General features: G+C 40.9%; 1 protein-coding gene across 2 annotated transcripts; it reads left to right on the top strand.

Annotated features, from left to right (window-relative positions):
* Positions 1–218: 218 nt before the first annotated feature.
* LOC112554070 lies at positions 219–12,327 on the top strand. Of its 2 annotated transcripts, none has more exons than XM_025221659.1 (4): positions 219–957; positions 8,515–8,654; positions 9,167–9,530; positions 9,747–12,327. In XM_025221659.1, the coding sequence occupies exons 2-4, from the start codon at positions 8,558–8,560 to the stop codon at positions 9,997–9,999; spliced, it is 714 nt and encodes a 237-aa protein (XP_025077444.1). In that variant the 5' UTR covers positions 219–957; positions 8,515–8,557; the 3' UTR covers positions 10,000–12,327. The 2 variants fall into 2 exon arrangements, with proteins under 2 accessions (XP_025077444.1, XP_025077443.1); XM_025221658.1 differs by lacking the exon at positions 219–957 and adding an exon at positions 5,244–5,370.
* Positions 12,328–16,739: the final 4,412 nt, after the last annotated feature.

The raw sequence follows: 16,739 nt of genomic DNA, 5'->3' as shown, positions 1-16,739 counted from the left end.
ATTAAATGTTACATTTGAATATATATCTCTCTCTGTTGCATTTGTTTCTGCCAGTGCATACGTGGCATTAAAATAGGGTGTGCACTGAGCGTGTGTTGACCTCTGAACAAAATCTATGTGATCAGTATGTTCCTTTTTAAGCAGAACGAAATCCATGTAAGCTGTTAGGGAAAAAAATCCTGTTTGCGATAATTGATTGATGGCTAGACACTCCACTGCGGCCGGGCAAGATCGTTGAAGTACAAGCAGCGATGAGTGTATGGCCGCTCGATAAGCGTGGCCGTCTTTGGTGGAGTTCAGCCAAGCCTAGAAACCAGTTTGCAATCCACTGCTGCCAATGGAATCAGCGTGAACAAATACTACCCGCGTCCTGTATCCTGCATATTGCACTGGAACGCAGCTGGATGGGAGAAAACATATTTTGTTCTTTGCAGAACACCTGAGTAGTGAACGGCGCTCATTCATTTTTGTTTTCCGGCATGGCGAAGCATTGTTTGTGTCTTCTGCCCACACAGCACAGGCCTGGTACATACATTTACTCCGTGGAATGGCTGTACAATCAGTATCGTGACAGGCTACCCTGGTTTGTTGTCGATCGAGAGGTTTGAGTGCTCTGTGTTCGGACTTGAAACTAATGAGAGGACTACAGCATGCCGGGATATTCTCCTAGTTGGGAGTACAAGAAGGGCCAAGACTAATCGATACACGAGGTCTGGGGAAAAAAGTTTGCTTGAGGATTACGTCTGAGTAGTTCTAAAGTTACCTGCAGGGTCCTCGACAGAGAAGATTTTCTCACTTGTAAGTGAGAATCAAAGCTGAGGCACGAACTAAGAGTGTCATCGTCATCTCCATCAGTGTCTGACATCGTCGATTTAGAGGACGAAACATTACAGGATCTTGCTGTTGCGCATGAGTTGTACAAAAAGTTCACGATGAGGAAGCTGAAATTGTTTGAAGGTAAGTACACATTATGACACTGAATGTACTTTGTTTCTTTTCCTTGGTGTTTGTTATATAAAAAAATGATGCGTATTATCTCTCCTTCTCTCCCCCCTCTCTCTCACACACACACAATCACACAGACGCAGACACAAGGAGAGAGACTTGCCAAAAACGATACACAATTTTGGAGACAGAGACACAACCAAGAATGAATGGACCAACAAATGAACAACAAAAGCAAACGATGGAATTTTTCTAAGAGATGCACCTAAAGTGCATACCTCTTTCAATATGGCGACGAGGAAAGTGGATCAAACATTACAACAAAAGTTTCAAAGCTCTTTGAACGTCCCTACGCTCAGTGCAAGGAATGATGGGAGGAAGTCAGTCCAGGCCTTGCGGATGATCCTGTTAGACGACTTGTCCCGTGAGAATGTTTTGCAGGGACTCAACTTAACGAACCTTTGTGTGCTCAAAGAATTAGACATGTTTGAAAGGATGAACTGCCGCAGTCGAAGCCCAGTGGTCTGAGACTGCTCATATCGCCCTCTAGAGCTGTGGAATGAAGGTAACTGTACATGGAGTTAAGAGAACGCTCTTCGTGTCTGTCTGCTTTGATTAGGGACAAAGTTTCCCGGATGTTTTCGCTGTCTAGACTGTAGAATCGGAGGAATGCAAAGATGAATGAATAAAGAAGATTATTGGCGTCTGTTAGATAGGCTTAAAGCACTCTTTGTGCCCAAAAGCTCATTAGAATTGACTGTTAAATAATAATGGATGATGATGACGATGACTACGACGACGACGACTTGGGATGTATCTGCACATATTTATATACACATATACGTAAAAGGAAAAATGTTTATAAAATTTGAAATGGCCTATTATTAACCTATAATGTTACGAAGCAGAATCAAACATTTAGTTACGGGTTTGTTGGTTATGTGGAAAACATTTATTGGCTGTCAGTCAGAAAATATCCTTCATCCGTCTTTTAGATAAGCCCTAGTTGAGGGCATCAGCCAGACGGACGGATTTTGTTTGTCCTTTGAAACACACGACAGATATATTGAATCATAAAGTAATGATATTGTATAAGTAATTAACGTTTTGAGTTACGACGATTTTCTAGAAGAAGATAACATGACTGTTTTAGAATAAAAGTATATTTTTATACATGAAAAAATAAGACATCTCTTAAAATAGGCCCTAATACCTCTTTTGGAACAAAGATTATTAAAAGTTTATTATTTTCGGGAAACTAAGGTATATATATATATGTGTGTGTCACATTGTCCCTGTTTTCACAACCTTCTTCCTTCTCTATCTGCCACTATTTTCTGTGAATGAGAAAATACACATACCTGAGCCCGTGCCAGCAGCCTTGATGTTTTTACCTTCCACTCCCGACGGTAGGGCTTGTCACTTTGCAAGTAGGCGTTTTGTCTTCAAGATTATCTGTCTTCGTTCAGAAGTCCGCCATGTTTGAGCTCAGGAGTTGTGTCTGTCACGCTTTGCAATGAGCATGAAGATTAAGGGATCCTACCCTCAGTCTTGTGCACACTTGCTAAGAAAAATCTCACTTTTATGTTTATTTTTAAACCTTCTACCCTGACGCATACAAGAAAAATGTTTCTAATCATGAGGTCGAGATGATCTTTCCAGTTTGCTTTGAGGGATAAGTTATACCGGCCTTTAGTAAATTATTGAAACTCTCTCTCTCTCGAGCTTTTTCTCATACACTCGCACGCACACATGCACGCACACTCATATATATATATATGGGGTGGTGTGTTTGCTTGAGCACTTTATGTGTAAATGGTTCAGACTTTATTTATGAACACTTTATGTAGATAGTATGTTTTATGCATGTAAAAATAGATGTTTTATATACATTTGTACTCATGTATTTTATTTAGGTATGAACGGGTGGATGAATACGCATGAAGGGGAAACTATCTTTCTCTGGATGTTATTTGTTCCTCACCACCCATCCCCACAACCACCCTTATATTATTTCTTGTGTACTCATATTTTTCTGTGTACTTTCTAATACGCGTTAATAAATTTAAAATCTTTTGATGGTTTCCCATTTCGTGACCTCAACGAGGTTGATGAGGACAGAATAATGCGTTCATTTTAATCCGAAAGTTGCTGCTGCTGCTGCTGCTGATGATGATGATGATGATTCTTATCACTGCTGCAGCTGGCTTAAACATGCATGAATATACACCGGTACACACTGTAACTAGGTATAATGTGCCTCTCTCTAGCGCGCGGACACAGACAGACAGACAGACAGGCACGCACGCACGCACGCACGCACACAAACACACACACAAAAGAACGCGTTGTTGTTGACAGTTGTCGTCAATCGTCAACAACTGTTCAGTCGACAGCTGTCATATTCCTCTTCGAAAGTTTCTCTCGCAGCTGTCGTTGTCGGACTGCCAATGGACACTGCGACCTTCGCGAACGCGAGTCCGCGCGCAAAGAATTAGCCAGTCTGCTGCAAACAAAAAGCAAGCCAGACTCTGTCAAACTGCCAAGATTCCGCAGCAGAGGAAGGAAGCCGGGCCTGTTTTGGCAAAATATTAAAGGCAAGGGAGGGACACGATGATTATGGCACAACCACCGTAACCAGGGTTTAAGCTGAACCGAAATTCACCAGAAGTCCCTAAAGCCGACAGAGCGAAAGAAAAATACATCACAGCAAGGAGTAACAGGACGGGAGTGGCTGAAAACTAGGTGAAAAGAGAGAAAACAGAATAAAGTGAGGTCATATGTTGGGACAGCTCCCTTTGTAACAGATGGGTGGTGTCTTTTGAGACACACTTGGGAGAGGCTTGCTTCAACACCCTTCGTTTCGAGACGATGTATTTTTATAGCATTATTCTGCCTGTGTGCACGCCCTTGTCTGTCTGTCCGTCCGTCCGTCCGTCTGTCTGTCTACGTTGTGTGGTTGTAGGCATGGTTTCATAATTCTATTCATTCATCATCTACATATCTGTATATCTATTTTTCCACCAATATTTATTTATTCCACTGTTTTTACTCGATTGTTTTCGTTGTTACGTAGTTATAATTTGTTTGTGGGGAAAGATCAGGTTGTTTGCCAGTGTGCGAGTTCTTTCGTTGTTTCCTAGGAGGGGATCCAAACGCCTTACTCAGCGGCCATAAATTTTTGATAAAGCCCAGCCATTAGCGCTCGAAAAACCTCCAGTGGGCCGAGGACCACTCTGAGATCTATAGTCTCGTCAAGGTACCCGACCGTTGGTAAAATTTTAATGCATTTTGCGTCTGTGTAGAGGGTGAGAAAACTTCGAGACATTATTTTCAATAGAACAACAACTAGAATAAAAATCACAGCAAATGTTACAAGTGTGAATATCTCACCTCTACTCTTGTCTTTAAGTATTTAGCGAAGTATCCAGGGATTATTATTACAAATCGTCGGAGCTGTTGATATAGAATGCCACGGACTACAGATTAAAGGTTTATACGCGTGTATGTATGTTAAAAATTATAAAAATTGCAACAGTACATGGATGCACTTTTGTTGTCGAGTCTACAACTAATGAGAACGCTGAACCTTCCACATTATTAATCAACCTTTATAAGTGTGACCTCATGGCTTTGACCTCTTTCTTGGCATGTTGATGCTTGAGAACAGAAGGGGAATGCGGGGATGGCAGAGGGGATATTCATTCGTATTTGGGCACTCGATGAATGCGCAGCAAGGCACCCTGAACTCCGTGTCACAACGACCTCAGAGAGGGGTAGGAAGGGGAAATAAGCGTTGCTAAGTATGAGCAGAGATTTCTGGGTGTATGCATAGGATAGACAGATAGTAGGGCATACCAGTACATTGTCGATGTCTGTAAGCGCCAAGTGGTGAGTAAAGTCGTTTACAAACACACTGTGCATAGTCAGGCGAGATACGAGGGCAGCCCTTATGATGCTCATCGTTGGTGCAGTTTCGCACCTGGAAAAAAATTAGTCTGCCGGGTACTCAAATGGACAACGTGGATGTTGAGGATTTAAAAACGGCCATTAACATCTCAAAGGATTAACTGAACCACTACCAGCACTATAAAGACAGCTACACTACTAATACCAACACCAGCACTACCACCACCACCACCACCACCACCACCACCATCATCATCATCAAGTATCAGCGTCATCATCATCTCCTCGTCAGTGTGTTTCATTTTCCTTACGACTCAGGAAACGTCATTCACAGCTTAGTGTAGTTGAAAGTTAACAGCAACATTGCGTAACAATTTAAAAAATCTTATCTTATGTTTGATTAGCTGCTTAACTTTCCATTTGAGAATATATTGAGCTTTTAAATCAGACGGCTGAAACAAACAAGCCACACAGTATGAAGATGAAGAATGTTACAAAATGTATTCTCTACTGCAGGTGAGTGAGTGCATGAGAGAGAGAGGGAATGTGTGTGTGTGAAAGAGAGAGTGAGGAAAGAATCATGACTTCCCTGTTGTAACTACTTTCATCAAACTTTCAAAAAGCTGCAGGAGCAGGCAAATTTTCTTTGCGGAATGACATTTATCCCGTGCTCCAAACTGTTTCAAGTTAGTTTGGCAGACCTGAGCAGCACGCGTGTGTTCTCGACGAAGAATAAGAGTATACTTACCTATTCAAGCAAGTCGAGGAACACACAAAAACACTTCGACCTTAGCATGGCAGCAGGAAAACTCGCTGTTCAAGCAGGGACTTGACCGATTAAAGATAGATCGACATAGAGGTGGCCATCAAAAAAAAAAAAAAAAAAAAAAGAAAAAAGAAAGTAAAAAGGGGGGTGTAGCTGGTGTTATCGCTAGATAACACATTAAAGAGAGCGATCTTTCCATCCTGTCTGGGGGCAACTACCTGGTTGTCAGCGTGCACACATGCTTCCTTGCTATAGAACTATTTTAGTTTTGTGTCTCGATTCTATTATGTTCCTCAAGAAAGTGCTGACGATGGAAATAAAAGGCAATTCTCATCGGGTGGTTATCATTCTTTCGAAACAGTAATCATCATTGTTACACGTAGAGTGCATAGTGAGCCAAGAGTCTCACACGTACAAAATGAAAATGCAAGATTTGTTCTCCTTTAATATATAACAAAAGAAAAAGCAGCTGTCTGATGGTCGTCAGCTTTTAACCGCCACTGGAGGTAGAGGAATGCAGGAGGAAAAGGCAGGAAGTCAGAGGAGGAGAAGGGGAGAACTAGGAAATGAAAGCAAGAAGACAAGAACATGATAAACAAAAACGTACACAAACAAATACAAAAAAAGCTGAACACAAAAGTAAATAATAACAGCAATTATAACAAAAACAAGAACAGCAAAAACAAGAACATCAAAAGCATAAAACCCCCAAAACAGTAAAAGCAGTATAAAATAAAAATAACAGAAAGAACTAAAACAAGAGTAAGAACAGCAATAAAACAAAAGAAAAGCAATAAAACAAAAGAACAGCAAAGCAACAACAAAACACAATAAACAAAAAAAAAAACAAAAACTTGAAAACTCAACAACAACAACAAACAAAGCAAAAAGGCAACAACACAAACAACAAAAATAAGAATATCAACAAGAACATGAACCAGAACAATAATAGAAAAAATTCTAAGGATATGAAACAAGAAGGACAAAGAGGACGCTATTTAAAAAAAAATTGCAATGTTTCGACAGTCCAAGTCTTCAGCTTTCGAACCCGACATCTGCAAAGTCTGTTCCTCGTGTTCTTGTTGTCAGATCCTCAGCCGGTTGATGAGAGGACATGACCCACATGTGGCTCGCTACAGCCGCTCTCAGGTCGGTCGGAAGGCCAAACAAAAGATTCCAGGGGAAGCGGACGTGGCTTCCCCAGTCCCTCCTGCTCTCTCTTCCTCCTTCGCCCCTTGCTCGGTGCAATGGTACAGCTTTGACGTCACAAGTGTTGTTAGAGTACACAGCCCTCGTTAGCGGTTGCTGGCTGAACATATTTGCCTTGAGCTTAAAACTTAACGCACGTGCAGCATCCAAACGGAGGGAGAGAACTGTCGTGGGTCTGTGTGTTTAGTACAGATCTATCTAACTGGCGTTGTCTCTTCCCTCGGGGGATGAACACGGGTAATCGTTCACTCTGTACCGAGAGTTCCAGAAACAGTTTCCTCCATTCTTTATGGAATGCGCATGCGTGAGATAAAATGACTGCTAGGCACGGGATTTGTATATAATCATCTTTACAGAGCAAAAGAAGACTGATGATAGAAATAATTCACTTTGGAATGACGAGCTGATATTCTTGATATTCTTTGATAAAGGCTGAAATGAGGATGAAATTAGTGAGACAGCTAGACCAAAGACCTCTTTGCTAGAAGTGCGTGGACAATGTGTTTACCCTCAGAAGGAAGGAAGGAGAGAGGGCTGCAGATGTCAGGGATGTTTTCTGGAGACACTAACATAGTTTTTGCCACAGGAATCAGCCTTCTCTAAATTACTCGAATGTTTCACAGACTTGTGCATTGTTGTTAGAGTCGCTGTCCTTAGCCACATCGTCTTCCCCGTTATCCACAGCAACAAACAACGTACTTCGTCATCATTATCATCTTTTCATTCTCTTCCAATCTGCAATAGCATCTATACGTTTCTGTAAGCTTCTTTCTGATGACTATTTTTTGAAAATCAATTGGCTTTTCCCCCCTAGCTTAAACGGTGAGCCGTTTGAAGATAACATCATGTCCTCAAATAAATTAATGTAGCTCATCAGGGGTTAACTACCATAATCTAAATTGATAGCTCTGTCCATCACTGAAGCCAAAAAAAAAAAAAGCAAAAAATCAAGCCAATACATGCGAACCCTACTCTTTGACCAAAAATTGATCATAACACTTGTTTGGACAAATTAATGATAGTCCTACGTTCTTTTTACGTGTTTGTAACTGACTCATGTCAACTCTACGGTTTTTTTTTCAAGTTTCATCAGTTATTCGCTGTCTTTAATGTTTGACTCCAGTTGGCCTTTAACTGTTTGACCTGATCGGGTCAGGGCAGCAAAGGCTTAGTTTATGAGCGTTATCGCGACGGTAAAAACTGGGAGGATAGTAACAAAGTCATAGCTGGAGCCGCCATTACCAGTCCTCTTTTTACACCTGGTTAGCGACGGAGGCGCCATCCCCTACCTCACAAGTCTCCTGCCAAACCTATACTGACGATAAAATAAACGGACAGAGTTCACTCATGCAAGTCCTACAAGAACAGGTCCCCAGAACTGGTTAAATTACTCTTTCATTAATTGCTCTTTAATCGATTTCTTTCCATTAACTTGGAGTCGGCTGAATGAGGATGGGGTAACACCTATCGACTCAACATGTCCTAGAAAATTATAATATTGAACATCGATTAATTCTTAGTTTATACTTATGAAGGTGTCTGTTTAAACAACTTAGCATTGTTCGCCATGAACAACCCACAATGATCTCTCAGTTGTTTTATTTTGATTATTAGTTCTTTAATTACTTCTTCCTTCGTGTTTCAGCATTTGATTACAGGCTGTTTATCTTCATTTCATGTTGCAGAATAAGTAATGGCGTAGACAGCAGCTGAGGGTCATAGGTCACCATGACGAAACCCGCTCGCTTTTCACGCTCGCGGTCAAGAACAACCCTGCAGCCAGCAGTTCAGGATTTTAATGGACAGATAATCAACAAAGCTAATGGTGACTATTTCTCTTCCCTTCCCCTTTCTCTCTTCACAGAAATGTGTCAAATGTGTATGGCCTTTACGTTGATATTTATTGCACATACTCTTGACAATTTTATGCTCTTCCTTGAAATGGATCGATAGCCTAGTCAATAAGTAGTTCAGTTTTCTTTCTCTCTTACCAGAGAGAGAGTCATTATCAGCCGTGCGTGTCTGGCATCGTCACACTTGACTGGCTATTTCACCTTCCTTACTTCATATACAAATACCTAGCCATCCTCATAACATTGTCTGTCTTCTCTCAAATTTGTGAAACATTCCTCACAGATGGAGCAGATATCTATGTGACATTACTTCCAGAATTCTAATCAGACTTTATTTCTTTTGTGCTTTTTTTGTTGTTGTTGTTGTTGTTGTTGTTGTTGTTGTTGTTTTGCATTAGCTGACAGGATACTTTGGTGCAACGTTTTTCTTTCGCCATGTTCCAGTGGCGAGACAATAAACACCATGTCCTTCTTTCAATTTCAGACGAAGATTCCACAGTGTGGTTTGTAGGCAAAAGCAATTCCCGGACATTCCCAGCCACTGACTTTTGTTACCCGATCGGCGGATCCTTCAGGAGTTACCGTAGTGCCGGGGCTTTAAGTCCCACCTACTGGGACTCCGCGCGGTTCCCCAACTCGACCTGCAGGCACCCGGCCTGGGCGGAGGAACTACATAGAAACAGCGTTGCTAGGACAGCACGGGTACGTGCACGGCTGTCACCCACAAGACCTTGCCGCACCCCAGACCGAGCCACCTCCACTTCATCTCCATCCTCCGCCTACGAGTCCGACAACAGGTTCATTCTGACTCTGCCATTCAACGACGACACGTTGGAGGATATTAAAGAGTGAGTTTAATGGTATTTCTTTAAAGACCTACTAGAGTGCAATTTATTTTTCAAAGATCTACTAGTTTCAAACATACTTTCTCTACTAGGCTGCAAATATTCTTTAAAGAAAAGGGTCTGTAGGAGGTGAAAGTGGGGGTCATTAAGATATAGTTTGGACAAGTAATAATTAGATGACTCACGCCTGATACTTAATTATATATATTTTTTGTACAGAGGTCGGACATTTGGAAAGGAGCCCTTGACCACAGCGAGGTCAAGACCAGCAACGACTGGCCGTTACTTCAACACGAACAACGGGCTGAGGAACTCCAAGAGTCAGACCACCTGGGGGACACGGCCAGCCACCGCCGGCCAAAGGTTCTCGAGTCCAGGCCTCCGGATACAGAAGCTGACTTTGCACCAGAAGGACACGGTGCGGGACATGCGGGAACTGTTTACCACTCGCCAACCCATCAAGAGAGCCTGAACTTTATCTTTTGCTTATCTCTATACCCCGGTGGTTTCAATACCTTGCACACCTACCCGTGTTTTCACGAGACAAAATGCGTGATGCAGATGGTAACTTATTGACTGGGGCTTTGTTTGTCTGTGGCAGTGACTGGACAATAACCTAAATTATTCTGTTCATTGTGTTAGAGAGGTTTGCTGGCACACCACCGGATCCTTTTGTATTTATAAAATTCTTTCTGGGGAAGAATAGACAGTCCAAGCTCTTGGTACATTTAATCAAACGAGTCTCTGGTTGCTGGGTAAGACATTGTTTATCCGTTAGACACTTTGTAAAGCGGTCTGACTGCTAGACAATGTGTAAAGCATTCTGAAGGCATTAGACACTGTGCTAAGATATTATTGATGGACTAGAATATCTAATTGCATTTTTAATGTCCCTGAAGACATCTTTAGCTTGGGGAAACAAAAACATGTGTAACTTGAAAATATAACTGTTATTCTAGCCGCTCTACTTTGCTCTTTCAAATTTCATAATGCCTTTCAGAAATGGTTCTAACTGGTTCCAGCATGGATTGAGTGTTTTGAAAGGCCTTTTCTATCAAATTTAGTCGTAATCACAGGCTTGATAAAATCAATACTGAAAGCTGTTGAAAAACAATAATTTCACAAAACCTTTTCATCTAAATGTAAGGTATAAACATTTCCATTGCTTTCTCTGCATGACTAGACTCATCTTGATGGAAGCAGTTTAGCACACAAGATCGACTGCTGAACAACATTTTAAGTACAATAACCATTCGCAAGAAAGGCTATATATATATTTTTCACAATCAGATCATTATGTCTAAATAATAATTTGAATTGTCATATAGAAGATATAAAGAAATAAAATAAAAGTGTTCAAAAGTCTGAAGCAGTTTCGAGGGCAACGACTCACAAAGTCAACTACTTCAGTTATATCTACATCATAACCAACTAAGATAAGACTTACTTTGTAAACATCTTCATCAACTAGAAGACTGTTTTGGTTTGCGGCGTGTTTAGCTGAATTAATTCCAATCGTTGTGGAATCAATATGGAAAACATAACATATTATTCTATATGTATATTATTCTATAAAATATTATTATAACAACTGTTCATTTTCGACTGTTTTGTATTAAGACAACAATTTTATTATTTTCTCCTCTAAACGCCTCTATGTGCGAAAAATGACATAAATATAAATAATCGCGAAGATGGTAATTTTGTAAATTATTTATTCTATATAGTCCTTTCTGCAGATAAATGTTATTTATTTACATCTGCCAGAAATAGTCGGTCAGACCACCCTTGCTCTGTTCCTCGCCCAAAAAGCCAGACATGGATCCTCGTTCAAGCGGCTGAATAAGTCTTATTGCTATATCAATGTATTTTGGAGTGATTAGTTTTGCTTATATAGTTATTTGTTGATTGCGGAAAGTCTAATTGCTTGCTGATTGCAACAAACTTGCTCCACAGTATTGCTCTTGCAATTCACATCGAAGTCTCACATGGATAAACAAGCTGACTCCAAGAGCTGCTTCACGGGAGGGTTTGCTCCCTCAAATCCGTCCAGATTATGAACTGTCTGTCTGTCTGTCCGTCCGTCGTCTGTCTGTCTGTCTGTCTGTCTGTCTGTCTGTCTGTCTGTCTGTCTGTCTGTCTGTCTGTCTGTCTGTCTGTCTGTCTGTCAATACATTTTAAAATGTAGAAACCATTTATCATGAAGGACTGTGATACATAGCACACACAAAGTACAAAAGTGCTTTGTTTCCACTCTTTCAAAGCTAGGAGTCCATTTTGTCTCCTTCTTATAACAGTTTTCGAGTGTGTTTTGTTATTTATTTTTGTATCACACTTCACTGACAAGATGTTGACATGTTTTATAATTTTTTTAAATATTAAAGAGACTAATACAATTAATTGCGATATTCTTTAATCTCTTTACTATAAATAATAAGTTACCTACAGGTACTGGCGTCCATTGTGTTTTAAAATGTCTTTCACAATATCACTTTTAGTGGAAAAGACCGTGTCTCCTTCCTGTGAGTTGGCTATCATTATTTTTTTTTTATCGGTTTCTGCCCTCTGTCATACTAATTTATTATTTCTTGTCTTTTTTCACTAAAGACAAGTCGTTGTTTACCATATACATTACATGACTCCATGTTTTAGCAATATTTTTGAAGCAACACACATTTTCTTTGTCTGATTTTCTCATCAGCGTGCTTGTTCAAATATGTCGACTGTCTCGTTGTGATGGCACTGCTGTTGTAGCAATAATAGAAAGATGAAAATAAAGACGTGTTGATGTCCAGCCTCACTTGCTGGCTAAGTGCATTCTTTTTTCCTGTGTGTGTGTGTGTGGCAGGGAGAAGAAGGAAAGAAATGAAAATAATGCACTCGATCGTCATGTCTGAGAGTTCATTAAAAGAAAACAATATCTCCACACGTCCCCTCCATGTCGAGAACCTTTGCACACGAACAAAAAAAAAAAAAAAAAGAAAAAGAAAAAAAAAAGAAAAAAAAAAACCCTGCTTTTTGTTCTCTGGGTCGGTTTCCGCCATTCCTTGCCTAAGCCACTCGCTCCTGTGCACTCGAGTCTAGTTATTTTGTCCAGTCCAACCTTAGGTCGGCACGTTCCAGTTCCTCGTCCCAACAGGTGATTAACCCTTTCGCCCTCAGACTCTCCACACTGCCAAGAATATGTGTAAATGTCTTTTGTTGCATCGAATTAAATATGGTGGAAGGAGCAGAAGAGATATGTATGTTCATCTTCTAAGCATCGATCAAAGTAGAACTGTTTACACATAAGAGGTTTAAAACCTTGACATCGTGGAATGTATCTGAATACCTTGAGGTGAAAGGTTACAGCAAGGACGAAAGCTAGAACCATATACTAATTAATGGGACATTGTCCTCTTTCCAGATTCTAGAAGGTGATAATATTTATAGACGTGTATCTTGAAGGTGGGGAGGAACAGTTACTGAGACTTTTTTTTCAATAGAATATTTTGCAATTGGACAATTTTACAATTTAAAGCATTGGACGATGGAATAAGCTCGATAAAAAAAAAATCCTGTTCATGAGTTATACGTCCTCGGTGTAAATCTGCACGAGAAAAAAGAGTTTTTTCTTGTTAACTTCCTTCTTTCCAACAATGGTACGCATGTCCTCCTTAAGTTCACGAAGGTTCCGTCCAACAAAGCAAGGCGCGCAGGAACACGTGGCACTAGTGTTTGCATGTCTGAGCGCTCGGTGCGAGGGTTGAGGTGTGAAAGCGTTCCCTTATCTATACATGGAAACACTGGCGAGGAACGTGCCTACACAGAGTGCGCTGAATGTTCACCTGTCTACACCTGTCGGTGCAGATCAAGCACTTGCTTCCAGGTGTCTGTGGTCTCACCGTCGCTGTACACATGGCCCGTCTGTAGGTATCCGCTCACCTCCTGAGTGTACGAGACCCGAGGTTCGTGGGTTTGTCTGCACCTGCTGTTCTGTAGCTGCTCACCTTGCTGAAGACATTACAATGTTAATATAAAAAGAAAGAAAAACAGGAAGACAAATCTTGTTTGTGTCTTTTCTTTTTTGTTTGTTTATTGCATTATTTCATTCTAACTCTGTAACGTCTTTTTTATTTTAATTTCCTGCTTCCCATCCTTGTTTAAATTCTTTATTCTTTTTCCAGTTCATTCTTCCCGTTCTCTATTTTCTTCCCCTCTTCTTTTTTCTGTCTTCCAAGTTTGACAAGGGTCTTTACTCAGAAAAGTGCAACTATTTGATTTCTCCCTCGACCCAACCACGCCACACACAACAAAAATGCTTCCTCGCGCCGTACTTTTTTCCTTAATCCCGCACGCATTAGCACCCTGTCGTCACTTCCGGCACGAGCTAGCGTTGTGCTTGTCACGTGAGTCCCCGACTGGGTCCCGGACATAGGCTGGACAATTAGCACGTTTGGTCTTTCTCTGTAGTGGATCGGGGCGACACGTGAGGACAGGGTCCACCTGCCTTCTTGGTCTGTCCACCGTGGAGGTCATGATATCCTAGAGTTTCCTCCGTCTGGACGATCAAAGAGCTGCCAGAAAATGGTCTGATTTCATTTCTGTGGGAATCTCTCTATCATTGCGAAGTTTTCAATGGCGCCAGACCTCTGTCATTACTTGCGGGTTCAGGTGGAAGGATAAATTCTCACTCGATGGTGGCCATCTGCCTTGTGCCAGTCTGCAGGCTAGTCTACGTCACTGGCTACCTCCCATCAATGGGGGACACTTTCTCAAAGCGCATTGTTTGAATACTGCGCAAGTATTTTTCATACCACAATTCCATTCCATGATTATTTAAAAAGTAATCTCCCCTCGCTCTACGTCAATGTGCGGAGATAACGAAGACAATGATTAAACCGACGGCGTGCCATGTTGAACGATAACATGCATTGAAATACCATGTTTGTGAGCACATATCAGTGACAGCTACACCTTCTCCTTCTGTTGGATTTTCTCGCTGGGTTCTGAATGAAATGTTTGCACGGTCCACTTGTTCGCAGGAAACCGTTTGCTTGGAGGTCAGAATTCCGCTCAATGTCGCGAGAGAATAATGAAGCAGTTGTGTGATGTCCCTTTAGGAATTCAAATAAGCGATTGTAACTAGGCATCGTCGTAGAAAATAATATAAAGTTTTTTGCTGCCGCCAACTTACATTAAAAATCGTCGGGAAGCTGGGATTGGGATGTTTGCAACAAGGCCTCGGTCAAGGTTCATGGCCAGGGATGGAGAAAGAAAAAAAATGAAATAAAAAGTAGGAATGAAAGGTTCCTCTTTGCGTTTTCTGTATTTGATCTTATTCTTCGTTAGCACTGTTATTTATTATTTTATAGTTCATATATTATTTGTTTGTTTTCCTGTCCTTTCGCCTTCGTATGCTGTTTTGTTCTTAGTCGCTAAGAGCATGCTCCTTTAAGGTTTGTGTATTTTCCCGATTATGATTACCCGCTGGGGTTATTAAAGTTGGTCATTGCCATTGTAAACAAACAAAAACCCTTCTAAATTTTTCTGCAAATATACGTATAATATTAAGTTACTTTAATGTTTAAATACTAATTTTGCATTTATATGCGAGCCGTTAACTTATTAAATTTTTCCGACTTAAATACATTTAATGTATTGATTTATTCCAATATAGATAAAACTAATCTTAACTGCCTTCCTTTCATATTTAATGAGCTTGATTTGATTGCTATTTAACTAAGCATTCATTACAGTTCTTAGTTTTCTGACAAAAACATTCCTGAGATACTTGGCTTCGGGAAGAGTAGACAAGATAAGCGAATGACAAGGGGACGGCACCTGCAACACATTCGAGGCTTTGTCCTCAGCGCACTTTGTCGTCTTTGTGTTGTGTGGCATCGCCCACGTCATCAGATTGGCGATGAAAGTGTTGTTTGTGTGACATCGACGTCATCATATGGCAAACTCGGCCATATTTTAAGGAAAAGAGCGCCATCTTCGTGCATAGCGTGCAGTGGGAGGTAACTCTGTCAGTCAAGATGTCACGTCACCATAGGAATACTCGTCGCTTCTCTGTCCACACCAAAACATTTTTGCATTGAACCTGAACTTGGAAATAATGACATTAATGTGCCGCTGGCCGCGCCGGAAGTATGTCGGGAGTCCGGTAATGCGCATGCGCAAACTAATTCGCAGACGGCTGTGGACACAGTCCGCGTTCCGATTATGCCATCGTTTGGTTTATGGGTCAACGCGTGCGCAGAGTGCAGCCAAGTACAAGAACAGGCAAACTGCAGATCACGTGGTGTGCGAACACAACATTCTCGCTTAATATCATCCTGCTTTCAGAAATTTCACGCCTCGTGACGGTTCGACATTTTCTGAATGCCTGCGCCATTGCATCTGTCAGAGGGTCAAACAAGGAGAGAGTTCCGAGTTAATTAACTATTCGTTTGAGTTCAGCGAGGTTAACAGATTCGTTTTTTCAATAAATTAATTTAAATCATGATATTTATTTGTATGTCCGTATTTTTGATTATTTCTGTATATTAAAACTTTCACACTAGTTTTACTCAGTCTTTGAGATGTATGGGAGAGAGAGCGCTTATAAACTAAAGAAGAAAAAAATTTAAGGAGAGACAAAAATAACAATAGTTAACAAATATGATACGAAAAAAATCAAAATTTCGAAAAAATATTATTAAGGGCTTTTATATTTCTTTTTTTTCATAGTCATGCCTTTAAACATTACATTTCTGCTAACGAACATGATGACTCTATCACTCTCAGGAAATCCAAGAATCTAGTCATACTAACCAAGACGAATTGTGACTAAAAGTGTGACTAAATGACAAATGATGACAGTGACATTATTTTCTTAGCCTGCAGAAGGAAGAAGCTACATTTAATTAAAAAAGGGAAGAATAGAGGGGGAATGGGTGGCTGGAAAGCAGCAGCTGGTGCTAATGATGGAGCCAATGATGAGGCCCAAACACAATTATGACGAGGAGGGAGAGGAGGAAAATGTCAAAGCCTTCTCCTTGTCCATCAATCCTCTTCCCCCCGTCAACAGAAAGGGCCATGCGATGCAGAATTGCCAGTAAAGCCAAATATTAGATGGTATCTACAGGCTGACTGAAGGTTTGCCGGACAGACTTGCACAGGAATTCATCCTGACGCATTTTGCTGTGGACACAGCGCCCGGGGCACAGTTCCAGGCCGGCTGTT

The sequence above is a fragment of the Pomacea canaliculata genome, linkage group LG13 (genome assembly GCF_003073045.1).
Source record: "Pomacea canaliculata isolate SZHN2017 linkage group LG13, ASM307304v1, whole genome shotgun sequence".
Classification (NCBI taxonomy): Eukaryota; Metazoa; Mollusca; class Gastropoda; order Architaenioglossa; family Ampullariidae; genus Pomacea; species Pomacea canaliculata.
Note: the sequence above shows the minus strand (reverse complement) of the source record. Positions and strands in the feature narration are given on the sequence as shown.